Consider the following 23,998-nt stretch of genomic DNA (forward strand, 5'->3'; position numbering starts at 1 on the left):
ATTAAAGTCGGATTTGGATTGGGACTCGAATATGTAATAACTAAAACGGATCCGTTTATAAACATAACATTTAAAAACTATGTCAAAATGACACATGGCCGTGGGTGACATGAGTCGAGCACACCGACACTTCTATGACAGGTACAAACACTAATTTAATAATTTAAATATTGTTTTATTACTTTTAATAATATTTTAATCAAAATATATGTTTATAAATTAAAACATTTAAAAAAATTTATTGATTAAAATATTAAAAAAAATCTGTGTCACCGTATCTTATTTTTTAAAAAGATTTTGAAGTCACGTATCGGGTCGTACCCATATCTTTTCGACATAGATGTAGATCCAAACCGAAATCCGTTTGTAAAGATATTTCGTCATAGGTGCTATTTAGATGACTTCAAAACTTGGTTCCCCTCTTTTTGTCGTCGACATCCCGTCTTTCGCCTCCTTCCCCAACCCTAGACGGGTGCCTCCAAGGATTCCTCCGGCGACCTCTGAGAGCGGCGGCCAGATTCCTGTCTCCTCATCCCCGGTGACTCTCCAGAGTATCATCGGCGGCGATTTTCCGGCGTCTTCTGGAGAGGTATGGCTCTCTCTCCTCCTCCTCCTCCTCCTCATCTGCTTCCTCTTCCCTCCCTTTCTCTTTTCCTGTTCTCTCCATCTCTCTCTGTATCGTCTTCTTCCTTCTTCTTCTTCTTCTTCTTCTCCCTCTCTGTCCCTCTATCTGTGTGCGTGCAACCTGAGGCCCTTTTCCAGCCGGCTGTTGGTGTCTTGCCGTTCCTTCTTGTAATTTAGGGTTTTTTTAAATTTTTTCTATTTAAAAAAAAATATGAAATAGATTTAGAATTGAAACTATCATGAAATGATTGAATATAAAGACACACTTTGAATCTGACTGCCGTCAGTTTGATGTGTTGTTATTTTTAAGTTCCTTATCCTGGATGCTTTCCTGTACCGAACATGGGATTTTCTGTATGCTTTGTGTGACTGAATAGTGGTATATAGGGATATATTGATTGTATGTTGATTGTTGAATTTCAGAATTGATTTTATGAATTGGAGCTTAATTGCAGATTTTTTGGATTTCAGAATAGGTTTTCTGACTTGTGAATGACTGAATACATTGCAAAATGCTGTGGTGATTTTTGTGTGTTAAGGCTGTCATGTATCATTCACATCATATTCTCCTACGAATTTTAAAGCTCCATATCATTTAGACTGTGAATGTTTCTATTTTTTCTAATGTTGTCTTGTAAACATAAGAAAATCTTAAGAATTACTTATATTAGCAAATAATGTGACTGCGACAACGGTTTGATATTGGTAATTATTTTGTTGAGGTGGTTCAGATTTCAAAGTATGTGGTGCCATGAGATAACAAGTTTGTTGTGTCAAAAATCCACCTGTCCAAAGGCTACTCTTTCTACCACTACATTCTTTTTATGCAAGTAATATGTTAGTTGCCTATGAGATTGTATTGTCGATATTCAACAGCATTATGGAGATATGTTAGTTTCCTATGAGTTTTTTTTTCCTACAATTCATATATGTGCCCTACAAGTTATTTGTAAGTCTTCACTTGTAAGGCTTCATCTGAGGCGCTGTTATTTTTATATTCAATTTGGCGTTGCTAATACCTTTTTGCATTATATATCAGTGTCATCAATATTGCTGATATTTAAAAAATATCACGATATTATCGGGAAAATCCAGATCAGCAGATAATATCTGCAAAATATCATATTTTCAAAAAAAAATTATTTTATATATTTTAAGCCTGTTTTCTATATTTTTGTATTTTAAAAAATTTTCAAAGGTATTTCCTTATATTTTTCCAAGAATGCCTATTATTTTCTTATATTTATTATTATTTTTAATATTTTTTGTATTTTCAAAACTCCCAAGATTTTCCAACTGTTGAAAATCACTCCCTGAAATACCCTTGCCGAGCGAATACCTTGAACGATGTAGGTGACTATATATATGTATATATATAATTTGCAAGTGATATTTATTGCTCTATGAAATTGATTACTTCTACAAGGGACATGGTTGAATGAGTGTTGCTGTGTATCTTTCTTTTACTCATGAAATCACAATTTTTTAATTAAAAATTGATTGTTATAAGCAAATCTAGTCAGTAAATTGCGAAACCAGGTTTTCAGAAGAACCTTTGAAAAAAAAAGACCTTCAAGTTTTGATAAAAAAGGGCCTAAAAAGTGGTGCTAGTCTTTCATTAAAGGGAGGAGGGGGTACTGGAAGCTTCTTAGAATCTCAAAAATTTGCTTCTTAATAAGCTTTGCTTCAGAGATGTGAAACATGCATAAGCTTCGAGAGAAACTTAACAGTCTTATTTCTCCAAGTATGGATTAAACTTCCCTGAAAATATTCCTTTTCCTTTTCATTATAAAAGAATTGCTTTTTTACAAAATTGCATGTTTTGTTATGAAAGTTATAATAAAAATATTTTGTTAAATTTATTAAGTTCATTTTAAGCAAAGAACTTGTTTCAATTAATGTTTCTTAGCCGCTTTTACTTGTGCTTCCCAAATGCTTCATGCTTCATGCTTCATGCATGTAGATATTTGTTAGACACTTATTTCTCACTTCATGCTTCATGTAGCACTTATCACACATGCTTCAAACTGTGGTTTGGATTGTCTTGTGATATTTTCTGAAGCTAATATAGTCATGGACTTAAAATATAATTTTATAAACTTATTTTGACTTTGATTGATCAAAATCAGTCATACGGAATACTGTTGTCATAGTCATATTCATAAATTATATTCACGATATGCAATTTTATAACACAATAAGCATGTTTTCTTTGGTCAGAAGTAAGGATGAACAATCATAATGGAGAAAATAGAAGCTGTGATTGTTGGTCACAAGGTCAATCTTGTTATGACCAACAATCACAAGGGATGAGCATTCTCAAGTAAGAATTAGAATCATAGCTTGCACCTTTTTATGTTTCAATAAACTTGAGAAAGTGGTTTGTTTATGACTTGCAATCACAGGATCTTGAGAAAATCCAAGAATCACATGGCACTGAAAACATGCCCTAAAATCCAAGAATCACAAGATCCTCTGATTGTAATGCCTTGTGATTCTTGGATTTTCTCAAGATCCTGTGATTGCAAGTCATAAACAAACCACATGTTTGCAATGCCTTGTGATTCTTGGATTTTCTCAAGATCCTCTGATTGTAAATCACAACCACAACACTTTCTCAAGGTTAGTGAAACATCAGAAAATTTCAATTTATACAGGAATAAATAGGAATAGGAATGGAGTAGGGATTGTTATGAGTCGTCAGTTTATAGATCATGTAGTTGAGGTCCGTAGGAAGGGTGATAGAATTTTACTTATTAAATTAGTATTAGGTACGGATATTATTAATATTATTAGTGTTTATGCACCTCAAGTAGGTTTAGATGATTCCATTAAGCATCAATTTTGGGAAGATTTAGATGGAGTAGTACAAGGGATATCTTATGGAGAAAAGCTTTTCATCGGCGGTGACCTTAATGGACATGTAGGCATTAGTAGAGATGGATTTGAGAGTATCCATGGAGGCTATGGTATAGGAGAAAGAAATGAAAGTGGAGAAAGGATTTTAGATTTTTGTTTGTCCTATGATATGATCTTAGCAAACACTTGGTTTGGGAAGAGGGAGTCTCACCTAGTAACATTTAAAAGTGGGGTTAATACGAGTCAGATAGATTTTTTCCTACTTAGAAAGAGAGATAGGGGTTGTTGCATCGATTGTAAGGTTATACCGGGAGAAAGTGTAGCTACACAACATAGAGTCTTAATTTTAGATCTTAGAATTAGACAATGCCGCAAAAGGGATAGACATAGTATAGATCCTAGAATTAAGTGGTGGGCACTGAAAGGAGCTAAACAAGGAATGTTTGTAGAGCAGGTAGTTAAGGAAGTTGATTGGTGTCTCGAAGAGGATTCAGAATCAATGTGGAATAAGATAGCGGGTGGCATGAGAAAAGTGGCTAAGGAGGTATTGGGTGAGTCTAAAGGCGGTGCACCACTAGGTAAGGATACATCATGGTGGAACGAGGATGTCAAATTAGCTATTAAGGTTAAAAGAGAGTGTTATAGAAATCTAAGTAAGAGTCGTGATAATGAGAATTTAGAGAAGTATATGATAGCAAAGAAGGAAGCTAAAAAAGTAGTTTGAAACGCGAGGGCTAAGGTATATAAGGAGGTTTATGACAAGTTGGATACCAAAGAAGGCGAGAAGGATATTTATAGGCTTGCAAAGATGAGAGATAGGAAATCGAGGGATTTGGGTATGGTTAGATGTATCAAAGATGAAACGCAAAGGGTTTTAGTTAAAGATGAGGAGATTTAGGAGAGATGGAAAGATTATTTTGATAAGCTATTTAATGATAGTCATGCTCAAGATCTTGGAGACTTCTCCATTCCTTTTCATGAGATTAATCGTGACTTCATGCGCAAGATTCAAAAGAAAGAAATTGCAGAGGCTTTGAAGAAAATGAAATCAAGAAGGGCAGTTGGCCCAGATGGTATACCTATCGAGGCTTGGACATGCTTGGGAGATAAAGGTTTAGAATGGTTGACAAATCTTTTTAACTTGATTTGGCGAACAAATAAGATGCCTAATGAGTGGAGGAAGAGTACTTTGGTGCCTTTATATAAGAATAAGGGTGATATACAAGATTGCACAAACTATCGTGGTATAAAACTCATGAGTCATACTATGAAACTTTGGGAGAGGGTGATTGAGTCTAGGTTGAGGAAGGTTGTCATGATATCGGAGAATCAATTTGGTTTTATGCCTGGAAGATCAACTATGGAAGCTATACATCTTCTTAGACAACTATTGAAAGATATAGAGAGAGGAACAAAGATTTGCATATGGTTTTTATTGATTTAGAGAAGGCATACGATAGAGTACCTAGGGACGTTCTCTGGTGGACAATAATGAAGAAAGGTGTTTCTCTCAAGTACATTAGTATAATTAAAGATATGTATGAAGGAATAGTAACCAATGTCCGCACTTGTGGAGGGGTGACAACCAATTTTCCGATAACGGTTGGGTTACATCAAGGATCGGCTTTAAGCCCTTTCCTATTTGCGATAGTGATGGATGAGCTTACGAGATCAATTCAAGAAAATGTACCGTGGTGTATGTTGTTTGTTGATGATATTGTTTTGATTGATGAGTCTAGAGCTGGGGTTAATGCTAAGTTAGAATTATGGAGACAGACATTGGAAGCTAGAGGTTTTAAGTTGAGTAAGAGTAAGACTGAATATATGGAATGTCGGTTTAGTAAGCAACGAAGTAGTGATGGGAGTGTAGTGAAGCTTGGTGAGCAAGAAATACCGGTGAATGATTATTTCAAATATTTGGGATCCATCATTCAAAAGTATGGAGAAATTGATGGAGATGTAAATCATAGGATAAAGGTTGGGTGGATGAAATGGAAAAGTGCAACTGGAGTGTTGTGCGATCGTAGAATGCCATTGCGGTTGAAGGGAAAGTTTTATAGGACGACTATTAGACCCGCTTTACTATATGGTACGGAATGTTGGGCTGCCAAGAGACATCATATTCAAAAAATGAGTGTAGTTGAGATGCGGATGCTTAGATGGATGTGTGGAAATACAATAAAAGATAAGATTCGGAACGAGGAGATACGTAAGAAGGTAGGTGTTGCACCCATTGAAAATAAGATGCGAGAGAATCGTTTACGGTGGTTTGGACATATTCGGCGAAGGCCTAATGATGCTCCAGTTAGAAGGTTGGAGAAATGGGGAAATATATTAGTTAAAAGAGGTCGAGGTAGGCCTAGGAAGACTTGGATGGAGATGATAGGAAAGGATATGAATGCTTTGAACCTCACCGAGGACATGGCATTGGATAGAAATGATTGGAGGAAAAGGATTCATGTGGAAGACCCAAAATGAATTTCTTTTTTGGTTCATATCGCTGACCCCAATTGTTTTGGGATGAAGGCGTAGTAGTAGTTGTTGTTGTTGTTGTTGTTTGATTGGGATTGCCAGTTATGGTTGTTTTAAAAAGGGATCCCATCCTTTGACATAGGATACAAAGTATGCTATGTTGATCCTAGTCGTCCAATTGATGCATTTGGACGGTTAAAATCAGTCCACATGCAGGTGAGAATGTGGACAGATCCTAGCAGTTTGTTGAACAGCTAAGATTGAATGTAGGATGAAACCCATCCCATGTCAAATGAAGGGATCTGTACTCGAATTGTTTTTGCCTTGAATCTTGTGAAGGTTAGGCACAAGATTGACCTTGTAACCAACAACCATAGCATCTACCTTCTCAGTTGTTTATGTTCATTTCCACTTGTGACCAAAGCAAGCCTGCATTAGCATCCTATTTACAACCAATTGAATTGGCCCTGGATCATATGGATTGGAACTTGAGAACAGACTCCAAATGAAGCTTAGAAGGCTTGTGTAATCATGGAATTCAACTTGTAACAAGGGCTAAATCCTATTTGGGATCCATGTAATAAATTGGGACACTCTGATAATAGGCATAAATTGTAACAAGGTTGAAGCTGGCTGTCCAGTGTGCAGGGGGGGATGGGGGTGGGGCGGCTTGGCGTAGCCTACAGAGAAAAGGCTCTAATTTGTGCTGGCTAGAGGTGCTTCATTGTCAAGGGTGATCAATTTGTGACCCTAAGTTGTTATTAGCTTTGTCATTATTCTCTGTACCATTTGGTGGTTAAGTGATGTACCAATCGGTGTTTTTACTGGCACAACCGAGTGTTATCCTTGCCTTTTGAGAACATGGAAATTCTTAAAGCAAAACTTACATCTGTCATGCCAATGATAATCATTAAGCTATCCTTTGTTGCAGAATGACAAAATCCATGTTGAATCAGTTAATTTATTTTTAGTTTAACAAACCATGTGGCGTCTGTACACCTAATCCGCCAGAGAGGGTTGGCACTGACATGATTGGCTATGTTTCAGTCTTAAGTGATCTTCAATCTTCTTATAAGATGAGTTTGGTAAAAGTAAGTTCAGAATTGTATATAACAAGTAAGAAACCCTTTTCCATTGTTTGATACAGTTAATGTTGGTATCAGCTAATTCTATGAAGTTGAATTTCTTTGTTGCATAATATTGGATATGGTGTCAAGAATCTGGGCTATGACCTTTTAAGCTTTTGTTTGTAATCCTTAAACAAATTGAGACTGATACTTGAGGCAACAAGCAGAACTTAGACATGGGGAAGAGAAAGTCCAGGGCGAAGCCACCTCCAAAGAAGAGAATGGACAAGCTTGATACAGTTTTTAGCTGTCCTTTCTGCAATCATGGAAGCAGCGTAGAGTGTCGCATGTAAGTTCTGGGTTCTGGTAATATTCTATTCATGTCTTTGCATATTCTTTGTTCACTAATAATCATGATATTTTAAACCAAGCCTTTTTGCTAGCGTTTAATTCTCAATATTATATGTTCTATGTGATATCAAATATAGACGGAGTCTTTGTGGGACTTGTTTTTCTCGGGATCTCTATGCATTGTCTGAATGATCTTGGTGATCAGGCATGATCATGCATATTGTGTAAAAAAGTTTCGGGCTGATTTAGTAAGGCCAATGCAATGAACATGGTCTGTTATGTCATCCTGAAACTCAAATCTTGGTCTAGATGGGTCCGACCCATCCAGCAACTACGTGCCATGCAGGATCTAGTCTCTTCCACCCTGTGGCAGCTGCCACTATTGGGCTTTTACTGTGACCTTCAGCTTAACACAACTGTTTTGCATGCTTACTGAGTTCTGTCCAGGGTTACCGGAAGCGCGCTTCGGAAGCGCGAAACATCGCGCTTCCGAAGCGTGTGGGGAAGCGTCCCCCTTTTTTGGGAAGCGCGCTTCCCTTTAATGGGGGACGCGTTTCCCTTTAATGGGGGACGCGCTTCCCATCACGCTTCCCCCTCGCTTCCCTTGTTTTTTTCAATTTTTTGTATTTTTTATTTTTATTTTTATTTTTTTTGCTTCCCCCTCGCTTCCGAGACGCTTCCTAGGTCGCTTCCGAGATGCTTCCTAGGTCGCTTCCGAGACGCTTCCCGAATCGGTCATAAGTGGTCCCACGCTTCCCCGCTTCCTAAAATTTTGAAAGTGCCTCGCTTCCCGCTTCCTCAACTGGCAACCATGGTTCTGTCATCCATCTGGGGGATTATTGCTGGTCTTTCTAAGGCCATGCTACTCTAAGATTATTCTTTTCTGAGTTGGTTTTATCCTTTTGGCACTTTGTGGAATTTTCTGGTTCTTATTTTTCAGAATTTCTCTAAGGCCATCTTTCTTCTTCCAGTGACAGGAAGGACATGATTGGAGAAGCTTCATGCAGGATTTGCCAGGAGAATTACAGTACCTCTATCACTGGTAAAATTCTAGATTACATATATATTCTTTTCTTTTTATCTCCTCTTAGGCATGAAGCATGAAAAATGACGACTTGTGCATGTAGGGCTGGTTTTTGGCTGTGTTTGGAGCCTGAGTTTGATAGGACCTGGCTTATATGTAGGCCTGACTAGGCTTGGTCCTGGGGTTTCCTTATTAATTAATAGGCCTTAGTTGGAAATACAGATAATGTGGCTGATGCTTGGAGCCTGAAGCCGATTAGAACTGGGCCTGGTTATTTTCCAGGCCATCATGTTGGACGCTTTGAATCCTAAATCTGGCCTACCTTATCCATCGCAATGCCTGCTCATGCCTCCATGTATTGCTGACATCTAATATTTGATGTGCTGTATGTATAACTTGGTGCCAAGAGACGTTTATCTGGTCCCTTGTCCTGGGTGGTGTGGAGTCTGCACTATAGCTGGCTGATACTTTGTAGATTTTGTTGCATAGAACAATATGTTTGTATAAAATGGATTATTGAATCTATTAGTATGCTGTTGGAAATTTTTATGGTGAACATCATTGCTTAGTAATTTTATGGGGAACAAATCAGTCGGTGTCTGTAAGATGATTCCTACTTTCAAATTGTTAGTAGCTTTTCTGATATTGGGGTGTCTTGTTTATATTGGTTGTTCTTCTGGTCTTAGACAAATATTTACCATAATAAAATTCATAGAATAGGAAATTCCCCATAAATAGCAATAAATTCAGCATTAATTCTTATTTTCGATATATTGTGATTTTAATCAGTATTTTTATGGTTTATTAAGTTTTTTTTTACTTTTTCACAATTTCTTGTTGCAAATATTTTTATATTTGCAATTTTAAATTTATCTAGATTTTTTCTGAGAAAAATTTTCTTGCAATTCATTGATTTTTTTTTTGGCTGAGAAAAACCCAAAAACAAGGTTTTTGATTGTGATGTTGAGGAAAACCTGACAAGGTTTTACTGTCAGTTTTCTTTTTCTTTTCTGGGATGGGTGTCTACCATCAGTTTTAGGTACTGTTTTATGTCTCCCATCTAGTCTTTTAGGTTTGACTTTTTCTTTTTGTAATTTGCAATCAGTTTTTCTCAGCATAAAGGAACATGTGAATAATTCTTCCATGTGAAAATGTTTGTCATGCTATTTTCCTACCATGGGAAACTTGTTTTCAGATGCCAGACACCAAGTCACCCTGTTCTCAAAATTTGTTGTATCCAATGTGATCTCTTGGCTAATGGTTAAAATATGATGCCTTTTCATGTGGGTTGTTTAGTTATTGTGTGCCTTATTTCAATGAGAAAAGCCAAAATAGAGTCCAAAGTGCATCTTTTACATTTCCTTCAACATTGATGGAAGAATGGTCCATTGGCATGTCAAATTTCTTCAAAATGAGGAGTTTGAGATTATTGTGAAAAATGGTGTTAACCAGCTCATTGTGGCATGTCATGGTTGTATTCTCGTCTTCTTGTGGTGGTACTAACACATTTCATTTTCACTGCTCTTTGTGGCATTTCATGGTTGTATTCTCGTCTTCTTGTGGTGGTACTTGTGGTGTTTCTAATACTTATTTCATTTTCACTGGTTTCTTCTTCCCTCCTTGCAGCACTGTCAGAGCCAATAGACGTGTAAGTTACTTTCTCTCACTCTTGTTTACCAATTAAATCTCAACAATCCACGAGTGCTATGTTTTTTAATTTTTTATATGCGACTCCTGCAGGTACAGTGAATGGATTGATGAGTGCGAGAGGGTTAACAATCTTGCAGAAGATGCTGCTTAGCCTGAGTGTATTAGATATATTAAATACCTATTAGCACTGTAATTGTTTTAAGCTCTTTTGCCTGATGAGGTGTACAGGTTCTATCTGTAACACCATGCTGTGGAGGTATTGGTTGCTGTACATGGTTCTAGTGTTTGCTGTTGGGTAACAGTGGTATCTGTAATAATAGCACCTATGCTATGTTTAATGCATCCTTATGAATTGGTTGGGTAGCATATCCGTGTATCTCGTGCAACTTTTACCTTCGTACTTGTGTATTGTGGCCTAAAGTACGTTTTGACTAGTTGAATTTTCAACATTCCCATGTCTAATTAACTGATCTCTGGGCAATGGTTGAATTATTTGGGCTCACCATAATGTTTTCATGTGATTTATGAGAGAGAGAGAGAGAGAGAGAGAGAGAGAGAGAGAGAGAGAGAGAGAGACCAATGTCTCAGATAGTGAAACCGTATGTTCAGTAGGTACGAGAGGAACGGTGGGCATTGGTCAAGTCTTGTACAGACTTCCAGTGTGGTGAAATGATGGGGATGAAATTATATACTTAGTGTCGTGTTAGTTTTTTAGATGAATTCTCAAACATTCATGTCAGAAATTTTAATTGGGTTCTTGGATGTCTACATGGGTTGCCTCCTACCCTAACATTTTGTGTATATCTATTTTTCCCTTTGATTTTCAATATTTGAGAGAGTTTCTTCTTGATTCCCATGTTAATCCAGCTTCATAGTGAAACTGATTTGGTTGAGAATTATTGTATTCGTTATGGATGTAATGTGCTTTATCGTTGCTTGATGAACTTCTAATGTGGCACTCTATTGGTATTGCTGATAATTTAACTTGAAAATTAGTAAATCATCCACGTGGGCCTACATTTGCATGAATGAGGTACTTAATGGTTTTCTTCGTTTTAACATGTGAAATTTATTTGACGGTTCTATCCATACTGTCAAAGAATGCAACTTATGGACGTTTTATTTAGGAATAATTTGTGAAGACCTGCCTAGCTTATCCGCTATTTGTAAGTAGTTTAACGTTTCACTTGTTATAGTTAACTACTTGATATTATAAGTTATGTTTTTAAGACATGCTTAGTTATAAAATCAGGTAGTTAACCTTTGTTTAATTAAAAAAAGTGGCTAAAATGCCCTCATTATTGAATTGTTTTAAAAAAGACCATATATGACATGAGATGGAAATCATGGAATGTCAGTGCAGAAGTACATTTTATATTTCAAGCGGGTTTTTTGAAATGCATTCTGGTAAAAGTAAATAATGTACAACTCCAATATTTAGTCGGCTTTTTATAGATAGGTCACACGTTAGTCAGTTTTTGTTAATTTTTTTTTATTTAATAAAGCATAAGGATAAAGCGATGACCTCTCCTTAAGGATGCGTTTGATGGCCGAGATGATACATCCCCACGGATAATTACTTTGGTCTTCACGTGGGTCCCACTGTCAACATCAAACACGCGATTCCCCCTCTCAATTTAGAAAACACATTAGATTGTTTCAGAACAAATAGTGTTGATTGCATGTACAAGCGACCGTAACAGATTTCAACATGGTGAACTTTCATATCATCCATTATTTGGCACATGGTATTTAACAAGCTATTTGATATCTTGTCCATGTTGCTTCTTTGTATAGCAATGAGGCAAAGATAACGACACTAAGATCGGACTCCTTTCAATAATAGCTTAGACATAGGTTTATAGGCTATTTAATACATAAGCTGCTGCATTAGTTACCCATGTGGTCAGCTGAGTCTTATGCCAATCCCTTTGGTGCATGAACACTGCTTTTTGTTTGTCACGATGGATGGGCTGTTGAAAATTTTATATGGCCTTGCATAAATTTTGATAAATTCATGGTTATTTAAATATGACCGTGATTATGTTCATGAACTATTATTCTAGTATTGCTTGCAACTATGACTTGCAAGATCTGGTTTAACCAGTTTTTGTTGCAGGATGAGTTCATCTAGAAACTTATATAAGTTGCGTCAATTTGGACATGAGAGAAACTTAAACCTCAAAACTTTAGATACACGGCCTTAGATATCTCACAAAATAGGTTAAGTGTATAAGCCTGAGTGAGTTGGGGTGAAGCAATGTATCTTATTCTTTTTCTGCAGCAGGGTCTCTTGAAGATGAGGCCTTCAAGAGATATACCTACTCACATCGCCAATATAAAAAAATTACCTAAAAACCTGACATAGACTATAGAGCATGCAACATACATGCTTGCAGTAAACCTGATATTGTCCCTCTGCCAGTTAAGCAATTTGATATGCAGAAGAACAAGTAACGCTATTGAGAAACAATGGTTATTAATCACATTCCTCAGTAGCCTTCGAGATAGGATTGACTATGCGAACTTTGGTCTTAGACCATCAATGTGTCCTATATTAGTACCATATGCCTATTTATTGGGTGAGCAAAGATTTTCTAATGCTCGTAATGGTAACTAGCATGAGCGTATTATAAGGCTAGACATCTAGTGCATCTTTAAATGTGGTTCTAGATAATATACTAGTAAATATGGATATGTTGGGTCAAAGTCCTGATTTGCCAAACAAGGCTTTTGTAAATCTTGTTTTTGGGACATATTCATAATTATTATGTTTGTTAAATTTTGTTTTTGGTATCCCTAAAATCTTTACAACTTTTAGAGTCATATTTTAATTAAAAATATTACCTAACGAAGGACGACCTTCCTAGGGTGAGAGCCTCTATTTAATCGAAGACTAGAGTCCCCATAGTCTATAAATAGAGGGTCTCACCTAGGAAGGAGTAATGGAAAAATCCTTCTAGGTAGATTTGTGCAATGTAGCTAAGAGGCAAGCCTAGGTTTGCCCCATTCGGTGTAATCTTAAACCTAAGCTGGACACAAAATCTTATGATCATTATTTTGGCAGCGTAAAACTCTGTAGACTTACCTCTTGCCCCCAAAGAGTCACCACATAGCATACAGATAATTGTTATATTAAAAAAATATAAAAAACTTATTTAATAAGCGAATGATTATGATGAGACATTTTTCGATATGTAAAATTTACATCACTTTAAATTTTACTGTTCCATTATATTGAGTGGCATACAATGCGTGTTGAAATTATTTTTCTTATAAATGATTTTAAAAGAATATATTTATATGCCACAACAAAAGTTGTTGAAATTGTTCAATAAATACACAATGTATGCAACTTAATTCTTTTGGATAAGACAAACATTGACTTATATTTTTTTAGATCATTATGTCATATATACTACAAGGTTAGTGAGAGTAATATCATTTATCTGCGTATTTATATAGATGGATTGTGATTAGTCATTTGATCTCTATTAATGAAACAATTTTTTTTTGGAAAATGACCATACTGTATGGTAAAATTGATGCATTTCTCTAAAAACCCCAAAATTTGCTAAATCCATCTGATGACCCAAACCATAAATTGACAACTTCTTTAGAACCTTTTTACCCTTTGCATGTACAAAATTCATGAAGTTCGTGAGCTATATCGCTCCACTCGTCGGGTATCTAAAACTCTCACTTAAAAGGTAGTCTGCACATTTTTTTTTTCAGATCTTATAAAGGACACAAAAACTTATGTTATTTATGTTGTCTTTTCTATTAATCGTAATATTATAAAATCGTAAATACCTTAGAAAATTGCATATTTTATACCAAAGTCATGAAAAACCATACGAACCTCCTTTCTCTTTTCTTTAACCCTCACTTAAATGTATGTTCACACATATTTTGGTCACAGAGTAGGCTCCCTCTCTATCCACGTGTCAAACTGATGATGTACATCATAGTAGATAGGATGACCTAGTATATAATTTTTTTTCTTTGGCATTCCTTGTGCTCCAACACTAGCAGATGATGTGAGTGTCGGCCCCTCAAACACAGACTTTTTAATCCCCATATTGTGTCAAACTTGCAAACACAACATTAAAGTATACGCAACAATAAGAAACACAAAATTAATTCATCAATGAGAATAAATTATTAATCGTAGCTATCATTATTACACTAGTAAAAACAACACTGCATATAAAATAACTTAAAGAAAATTATGCAGTGAACTAAACTAAAAACATGAGCTTCAAGCCTAAAGGATTTAAAAGATGAAAGTGCTCATAGCCATCAAATAATGTTTGTATGTAGTCTAGAAAAGCTAAACTAAAAAATATGCTTAAAAGCATGAAACAATGTTTAATTGTATCATATAAGAAAAAGAAAATTTGTAATGCCTCTAATACTGCTATAGTTTATCGAAAAACTCAAAAAGAGAGGTACAAGAAAGAAGATGCAACTTAAGGAAAATGGTTACTAAAAACTCATCAAAAATAGTATGCTTACTGAAAAAACTCATTGTCAAGAATGTACTTACCGAAAAACTCATCATCGATAAATTTGAAAAACTCAATGATGAAGTGTCATTGATGAATCACCAAAAAAAGTGGTTGAAAATAATTGCTAAAAAAGTTGGTTTTTTTTACGAAAGATCAAGAAGAAGACCACAAAGAAGCTCTAGAATATGTGAAAATAGCCTTGGGGTGCAGACAATCACTTTTTATACCATCAAAGAGTCACATTTATTTTATGTCAGTTTTCACGGTTTCCAGCAACTTTGGTACCAAATATTGTAATGCCTATGAATTATCCATAATTATTAAATAAATAAAAATGAATTTTATGTCTTAAATTTGGTTTGAATTTGAATTTAAATTTGAGTGTGAATCTCAATTTAATTTGAATTTCATTTTGGGATGTAATTTCAATTTGGAGTTGAATTTGAATTTGAGATTTAATTGAATTTGGAATTGAATTTGGACTTAATTTGAGGAAAGTTTGAATTTAAAATTAATTTGAGTTACATATGAAAATTCAACCCAAAGGATAGGATGCCCCCTATGTGGGCCACTCCTAATTACCTAGAAGCCTCTACTTTATCAAAAGTCAAACTAGCTAGATTGGTTTCCTATTTTTATTAAGAGTCCTAGTTAGTTAGTGCGACATAGTTTTCTATTTCATATGAGAACCCTAATTAGCTTGATTTTAGGATTTCTAAACTTACAAGAAATGTAAGTTAAATTTGAATGAAATTATAATATGATAAGACTTGTTGAAGTCTTCCTTATTCCTCCCACACACCCCTCTCTTTGGAAGAGGAAGCTGGTATTGGTAGTGGCTGCACTTTGGTAGTGCATACATAGGAGGATTTGAGGTTAAACTGATATAGATGGGTACCTTAGTTATAATATCTTTTATTTTGGGTTTCAAACTTAGTTTTAGATTTGAGTTTGAACTTATATCAAGCATTTTCTAAATTTGTAGCATTCGTTTGGTTATGTGTTATTTTTTAGAGTGGTCTCATACGTGCAAAGCCAAAGAATGAGAGATTTTTTTTTTGAAAAAGGTATTTGAGATCTTTACCAAATAGCTTCAAATTTAAGACTGAGTAATGAGAATCTAGATCTTAATTCAAGTTCATGGTTTAGAACCATGGATTGAGTCTATGAGTGAGTTTTGCATTGGTTCTCTATGAGACTATACAAAACTGCATCATGAAGGTATGAGTAGAAATCCATTTATTCAACTTTGAATCTTGCATTATTATGTGTGTTTAGCATGATAGATGGTTAGATTATCATGTAAGGATCTATAGATGGATGATATGATATAATTTCATTTATGAAGGTTTTAAACCACAAAAAAGAAATCTTAAAAATTATTTTCTTGTATGAAAATAGGTTTCTTGAATTAATAATATGAATATGCTATGGATTTGTGTGTGTAACATGTTATATATTGAATTTATGATATACAACATGCTTAGATGTGTATATGAATAAATATGATATGTTTTTTATGAATCAAAATCTTTGGATGCATGTTCTTGATATTTTTGATTAAAAACATAAAGTTCTTAATGTGTTTCTTGAAAACTGCATGTTGTTTTAAATATTTATTTTGACCTATTGTAAAGAAAATTTTGGTTCTCCAAAACGGTGAACCTATAAATTTTATAAAATTATGAAATATATTTCAGACATTGAAAGCAATCTAAAAAAAAAAATCTAAACTCAAATGAGGCATGGTTTGGGAGATACGACCTCTGCAAGTCAACAATATTTTTGTCCTAACAGAAAATATATATAGGTTATACATTTTTATAAAAATCTTACCTCTCAAAATATTTTGAATTTATGAATGAGATTTTTAGATGAGTTAGTTCGTATATTGAAGAACACATGATAAAAATCTTAGAGGATGGTTCTTTACGGTTTGAAAATTAAAAATCATAGAACTTTGGTCTAGAACTTATAATTTTTGAAAAATAGTTTGTTAAATAATAAACTAGCCTGTATCACAAAATTGTTAATTATTTATGAGAAATGAATTTAAGTCTGGATTTTTTAGAACTTGTGTCAGTCATATCAAGCAACCCACAATAAAAATCCAAGAATTTATTTCATTTTGTGTGATGCATGGCTAATTTTTCATTGGAAAGATCGAACCAGATAATATTGTTTTGTGAAAAAAAAATAGTCAGTATTCCCAAAATTTTTAGTTTTTAATCCAAAATGAGTTTAGGTCTGAGTTTTTTTTTCTAGACAACTAATATGTGTATGAAATCTACAGTAAAAATCTTAAAGACAAAATCATTTTATATGATTTATGGTAGAATTTCTAATGATTGAGAATTTTTGTCCACATAATTTCAAATTGGAAACTTTTGGTTGAATGAATGTCATAGTTTTAGAAGTAAATAAGATGAACATGACTTGGTTACAAAGATAAACCGGATGGACACACAACTTGTTGGTGTATTGTATGTGGGCATAATGGTTATAGGGTTGTGCCATCACTTGTGAACACATTTTTAATGCTATGCTATAAATTTCTGTCATAATGTTATAATAGGTTGCATGATGTATCAATATGCTACATGATGTGATGATATGCAATATGATATGATTATACACAATATGATTTTATGATATGCAGCATGATATTATATAATGTTATGATGTGTTATAAAACACGAAATGCATGCATGCATGCACTTATTGATGCTCAAGAATGATGGCGCTATAAGTACACAAATATGTTGTGTGGCTATTCTTTTACCCGAATTGGTGACTATTGACCTTGTGAGTGGTTAATCATGCTTAGGCATGAATGATATGATAATTAACTAAATTTTGCATTAATTCTCGTGAGGCTTACATAGAGAGGATAAATGGTACTCTAGGTTCCGTGGAATTGTTTTATAGCATGGAAGATTGTTTTCCCCAGGCACAGAGAGAAAGAGAACTAGGCTACCACTATAACCATGGGGTGGTAGATAAGTACTTCAACTGAACAAATTTTAATATATAGAGACTCTCTTGATACAGGTCACCCCACACCCCAAAACAAGTGAAGATATCCACGACCAGGTTTAATAAGTCACAAACTGGTTGAAAATATACTCTAGGTTGTTGTCTATGATCCGGTGAGGATCTGTGCACTATCCACATAAGTTTGTGATAGTGAAAAAATTGTGTGCTATATATGTAGTTAAAGCATTGCATGTATCATCTAAGTAAAAAAGATAATAATAAAGATAAAAAGCTACCCATACATAAGAGAGATGTTTCAATTATTCTGGTAAGTTCATGCATGAATGTAATATAACTACAAATGTGTGAATTGTTGAATGTTATATAAATGATATTTCTTAGATGTATATATATTAGTTGTCAAATTCTATTTAATTCTGATTAATGCATGTCGTAGTCAAGTTATTAAGTGTATATAATTACTTGATGATATTTTACTTTGTACACTGTTTGCATATAATCTTTTCATACTTTGAAGACATTGTTCTCATCCTAAATAACTTTAACATTTTAAATGATGAGGCTTGATTAGGTGATTTCTTTTTGGACTTGAGCGACTGGATTGTGGTTGGACCTTGCTTTAGGATGCTGTGGGGTTTGACAATGGACTCTAGGGTTTTGGCTAATCAGTTTTAAACCTGCCTATTATGAATAAATTTATTTAATTTAGTATGAAGGATGATTTTTTAATTGATGGAATGTATTGGAATAGTTTGTGGTTTGGTATTATGTATGTAGCATTCTCGATTTCACATTTTACTATTGGTTTAAAAAAAATTACTCTAAAAATTGAGTTACAAATGGGGGGTGTTACAAAAATATGTGATTTTGCTAAGGTATTTGTGAAGTTACAATCATAAGAAGGTTTACAAAACTTGTTTTTGCGAGCTTTATGAAGACCACAAAAAAATATGTACAAACATGCATTTAATTGAGGGTTAAAAAAAGGAGAAAATTGCACCATTTTTCGTGACTTTGGTATAAAATATATAATTTTACTAAGGTATTTATGATTTTATGATTAACAAAGAATACCTTAAAAATAACATATTTTTTTAGTGTTTTAAGAGGTTCACAAAAAAAAGTGCAAACCTCCTTTTAAGTGAGAGTTTGCGATAATCAATGAGTGAACTGATATATCGCACAAACTTTGTGAGTTTCATATATATGAAGGGTAGAAAGGTCCTAATAAAGTTGGCTATTTTAGGTTTTGGTTATCGGGCATATTTTAGCAAATTTGAAGTTTTTAGTGAAACACATCATTTCTACTGTACAGTACGATCATTTTTCGAAAAAAATTCTAATCATTATTTACTTTTATAAAGCTTATCATTCTCTTGTGTAATTTTTTTTGAGTTCTTTACTTTTATCCCAAAGAATCCCCTTGGGTTGAGATCAAAGAGATATGACATGACAATTTTGAAATTCTCATAATGTAATAACAATAAAATTAAGTCTTAATCCTAGTAATGAGATAAGGTTAAAACCTTAGGACAAAAGTTAACTAAGAACATAAGTTTCACATGTCAATATTGTATGTTAACTCATGTATGTCATATTTTTTAATGAGACTGAGTGTTGTTAGCGGTTAGGTTCCCTTATAGTTGGCATGACATTTGTAACCGACCCTTGTGTCACTGCTAAGATGATGGCTCAAGAACATGATGAGACCTGGTGCAACGCAATTGGTGCAGACAATGAGATATGACGTGACACGTCCATGGTGTGTGATCAAGACAGGCAAGGCACACCTAAAAGTGTGTCGAAGACCTTTAGTCGGTTCCACCTGGAAGGAAAAAGTATGTCGATAGATTAAGTCTATCGGTTCTGTACATTTATTACACACAATTTTTTCTTTTGAAAAGAGAATATGTAGACTAATAATCAATCAATATTCAAGTAATGTAAAGTTACAACATTTGACTACAACCAAGTAGCAATGTATTAAGGATATCATATCACATGTTTTGTATATAAGACTTGAAATATTTTCTTGTATGATTATATAAATGACAGTGGTAAAGTCATTATGATAAGTCTTTTAGTCTTTTATTTATTATATATATTTTTGTAGTGGTGACACTTGTTCTTGCAATATAATATTATTTAATCCACCATAAGAGCAAAAAATCACACGTTCTTGAAATTATGAAAGCATCTATTTGCATTAAATGAGAACCACATTATTGACATGAATTTCTATAAGATGTATTTATATGCATCATTCTTTTGTGATGATTCATATAGGATTTTCTCTTGAAAGGAAAATATGTAAACATCATTAAGTTCAAATGATATCACGGGTTTGAAACTTACAGATGCATGCTCCTTGCTATGACATTAAAGTTCGGCATGCTCTTTGTTGTGACATTAAAGTTCAGCATGCTCCTTGACAAATAACAATGACTTGTAATTTTTTCCTGATAAGATCATGAATGAGCAAAGCAATATTTATGAAAATTTGTAATTGCATGTCAAAACATATGACAGGTTGCTATTTGTTAATTAGATTTATGAAAGATAAGTTGCCTTACTTTCTTTGGGTACAAAAACAATGCTTACGGTTTTGTTAACTATAGCAATTGATGCATGTATTCCACATGTATGAAATTATGTTGTTTTGAAAAAATTATTTAAACCAAGTGTGAGATGTTGAAAATTATATATGGCTTCGCATAAATTTAGATATAATCCATGGTTATTTATGGTTTTACCAATTTCAGTTGCAGAATGAGCTCATCTGAAATTTATATAAGTTGTGTCAATTTAGACACGAAAAAAAATTCAGCCTCAACACTTTGGATACACTGCCTTTGATGTCTCACAAATCATGTTAGCTTATTTTTATCTGCAGTAAGGTCTCTTGAAGATGAGGCCTTCAAGAAATAGAACTACTAACAATGTCAATATGAGAAAATCACCCGAGGACCTGACATAAACCATGGACCATGCAACACGCATGCTTGTAATAGACCTGGTATTATCTCTCTGCTAGTTATGTAATTTGATATGCGCGGGGGTAGGTAGCCCTATTGAGAGAATGGTTAATAACTACCCTCATTAGTAGTATTTGAGATATTATTGGCTACATGAACTTTGGTCTTAAAAAATCATCATGTCTTATATTGGTATCGTATGTCTATGTACTGGGTGATGATTTTTTTTTTGATGCTCGTAATAATAACTAGAGTAAGCACATTATATTAAGGTCAGACCTCTAGTACATTGATAGCATCCCCACCCAATTAGCATAGGAGTTTAGATCTGGATATTTCTAGTAGTTAAATGGGTCAACTGATCCATATAGGTGTAAGCGAGAAATTGGGTAGGATAAAGGATATTTTGGTCATCTGTAAATAAAGGGGCCAACAAAGGCAATTCACATAACATGTAGGGGCAAAAAAGACAAATTTTCTGGCATAATCAAGTTTTTCCAAGGGCAAATAGGTTTATCTTCTGGATTGGTGCCATCTGAATGGCAAAATGGGAAGACTATGGAGGAAAATCTCCCTTTGATGGGGACGTCCAACTTGGTTTCTTCCTTTCTTGGTTCATTTGTTTCCTTTTTTGTGCCTTTTTAGTATTTAAGCATTGTATTAGGTTATTAATTTTTATCTAATCAGTAACAAAGTTTTCTTGGCTTACCTTTTATTAGGATTGACTTCTTTTCAAGGAAGAAGACTTCTTATCAAAGAAAATATATTTCAAGTAGAAGCACAATAATGTTATAATATTTTGTTTGTGGATGACATGTTATTCATGATCAATAGTGTAAAATTCATAGATAATACCAAATCTTTTTATTTCCTTAAAGAAATGAGCTTAGTTAATGTTATACCTCATATTAAATTATTTATGCATGAGTATGGTCATGCATTTACATAATCCCACTACATTGAAAATATATAAATCATTATAATTGAAATTCTCTTGTAACTTTATTTTACCCTATTAACACTAGAAGAAGCATATCTCATGTGATTATTATTGGTTGGCCCATTTATGCTATAGATAGTATTAGTTGTGAGGGTTAAACTCATGCACGCTTATACACATAAAATAACATCTTGCATAAGTAAGATGAGCTAATAAGTTAAAAATCTAAGATATTTTTTATTTTTATATGTAACTAACCCAAAGTTAAGAATGATTATGGACGCATTTGTCAATCGCTCATGAGTTAGGGATGATTATGGAAAAAAACTTAGTTTATTTTTGGGTTGGTTTGTGTACATAGGAGAAACACATTTTGATGTTTCTTATAACAAGATCATACATGCCCTAAATCACGCTCGATCTGAACACCTAAATCATAAAATCCCATCTTGTATAACTCTTGAACCAGAACAAAATTAGTTAGGTAAACATGATCTGTTCTCCTTGGTGTCACCACAATCTTTGTACAACCTCCTTGATCCTTCCCAACTCTAACAACATCAATTAATCTTAGATGTCATTTTAATTAAATCGCAAAGCCATGAGATATATATGCTTTGATATTTCACAAAAGAAATGTGGGACTGCATTATCTAGAAAAAAGTTTGTCACTTCATTTATGTTGAAAGAGTGGTTGCCTGGTTTCTTAACAATATTTTTTTCCTACAAAGACTAAATGGACATGAAACAATCTAAAGCTCTGTTAGAAGGTACATCGCCCCTACTTAAACCTTCTTTGATACCATGTTGTGATACCGAGTCTTAACATAAATTATCTGTAGTATCGACGCAATGAGATTCCTGCAAAACTCTTTCACTCACCACTTAACTAAGTTGGGTCGGGTTGAATCTAACAAAGATCTAATTGATGTCTTAAATATAGTCTAATATATATATATATATATATATATATATATATATATATAATCACATATTTCATGCATAGCATGCTTATGCCAAACTCACAACCTAAAGAGAAAAAGAAAAAATCATTATGAGGCTTTTCTAAATTCAATTCACAACTGGAATAGGATATCGTTAGTTAATTCACTGCCCATATGAAGATGGTGGATAAGTCTTCGCAACGTCACATGATAACTACTAGGATGAAAATACAAGAACAACACACAACACAAGCCCAATTTGTAATAAGTTAATAATTAAGGAAAAATTTAGAAAATAAAACTGAACTTTTTAATCGGTGTTGTACTAACTAATTAACAGGTGCATCCCAATGAACTTGTTTCCTTTGATGTTTTTTGTGAAGAAAATAAAATGTCTGAACAAATTTCATAGAACATGGCATGAGAGTCATTTAGAAAAAGCTGAAAGTCTAATACTCGTGCTTCTGCTTTTATAAATTGCATGAAAGTCTAGGATTTGTCAAGATTAAGACCAATGAGTTACTAACACGTGTACCAGTGAACTTTCTACGACATGTTGGTGCACAAGTTTCTCTTTGGTTGTGGACAATCCAACCCCAAGGGGTCCATTAGAACCCCCAGCGTGGTGGTAAATGCTATGCTGGTCAAATCCAATGCTTGAATGGTTATGATAGAAAATGGGATAATATTTTGGTCATGTCAAATTGACAGTCCAAACGAGCTAGAGATCATAAGTGTGAGCCTTGTCGACCAAATCAGACCTTATAGATGGATTCAGTATGGTCACAATCCTAACATAACCTTTGGATCGTGTTTCTTTGATGAAAGATTTGATTTCGTAAGATGAAAAGATATCACGAGTTGTAAGCCATGCATTCGTTTTTCCAAGTCTCTGCCTTTGCATCGTAATCAGTCAATCTAAGAGCTGATTCTCACTAACCAACCATCACTACAAGAAAATTGTTAATTAGCGACGGAAATTTGCGACGGATTTTTTCCGTCGCTAATTAGCGACAGATTAGCTAGAGATACAATCTGTCGCTAATTCACGACGGATTAGCGAGGAAACAACTTTTATCGCTAATCTGTCGCTACTTAGCGATGGATTAGCGACTGCAATTTTTATCGCTAATTTTTATTACAAGAACACCATTTTAGCGATGGATTTAGAGAGGGAACTCTGTCGTCGCTAATCCGTCACTAATTAGCGACGGATTAGCGACAGAATATATTCCGTCACTTTTTTGGTATTTTGATTTACGACGGCTTAGCGACGTAATTTTTCCGTCGCTAAGCCGTCGCTAAATGTCGCGTAAATCCCTAATCCCATCCCTCTTTCTCTTTTTCCTGTTTCGCTGTCTTGCTCCCGCCCGCCGCCCGTCGGCTCTCGCCACCGCCCGGCCGCCGCTCCCCGTCCACCGCTCGCCAGCCGCCGCTCGCCAGCCGTCCACCGCTCGCCAGCTGTCGCTCCCCGTCAGCCTCCCGCCACCGCCCGGCGACGCGCAGGTAATCACTTGCATCTTCTTCTTCTTCTTCTTCTTCTTCTTCTTCTTCTTTGGCAACAAAACCAGCACAACGCATAGG

General features: G+C 34.5%; 1 protein-coding gene across 1 annotated transcript; it reads left to right on the plus strand.

Moving 5' to 3' along the window:
* The first annotated feature begins 427 nt into the window (after positions 1 to 427).
* On the plus strand, positions 428 to 10,412 carry LOC149842594 (transcription elongation factor 1 homolog). The gene is made up of 5 exons (XM_089999301.1): positions 428 to 589; positions 7,250 to 7,371; positions 8,345 to 8,415; positions 10,024 to 10,045; positions 10,138 to 10,412. The coding sequence occupies exons 2-5, from the start codon at positions 7,259 to 7,261 to the stop codon at positions 10,196 to 10,198; spliced, it is 267 nt and encodes an 88-aa protein (XP_089855427.1). The 5' UTR covers positions 428 to 589; positions 7,250 to 7,258; the 3' UTR covers positions 10,199 to 10,412.
* Positions 10,413 to 23,998: the final 13,586 nt, after the last annotated feature.

Source organism: Nuphar pumila, chromosome 3 (assembly GCF_984573655.1).
Source record: "Nuphar pumila chromosome 3, dmNupPumi1.hap1.1, whole genome shotgun sequence".
NCBI classification, from domain to species: Eukaryota; Viridiplantae; Streptophyta; class Magnoliopsida; order Nymphaeales; family Nymphaeaceae; genus Nuphar; species Nuphar pumila.

Excerpts from the sequence above, each read along its gene's own strand:
- LOC149842594 (XM_089999301.1), top strand. The coding sequence starts at position 7,259 with ATGGGGAAGAGAAAGTCCAGGGCGAAGCCACCTCCAAAGAAGAGAATG. Across the intron at positions 7,372-8,344 it reads AGCAGCGTAGAGTGTCGCAT|TGACAGGAAGGACATGATTG; the intron begins GTAAGTTCTGGG and ends TTCTTCTTCCAG. Across the intron at positions 10,046-10,137 it reads CTGTCAGAGCCAATAGACGT|GTACAGTGAATGGATTGATG; the intron begins GTAAGTTACTTT and ends CGACTCCTGCAG.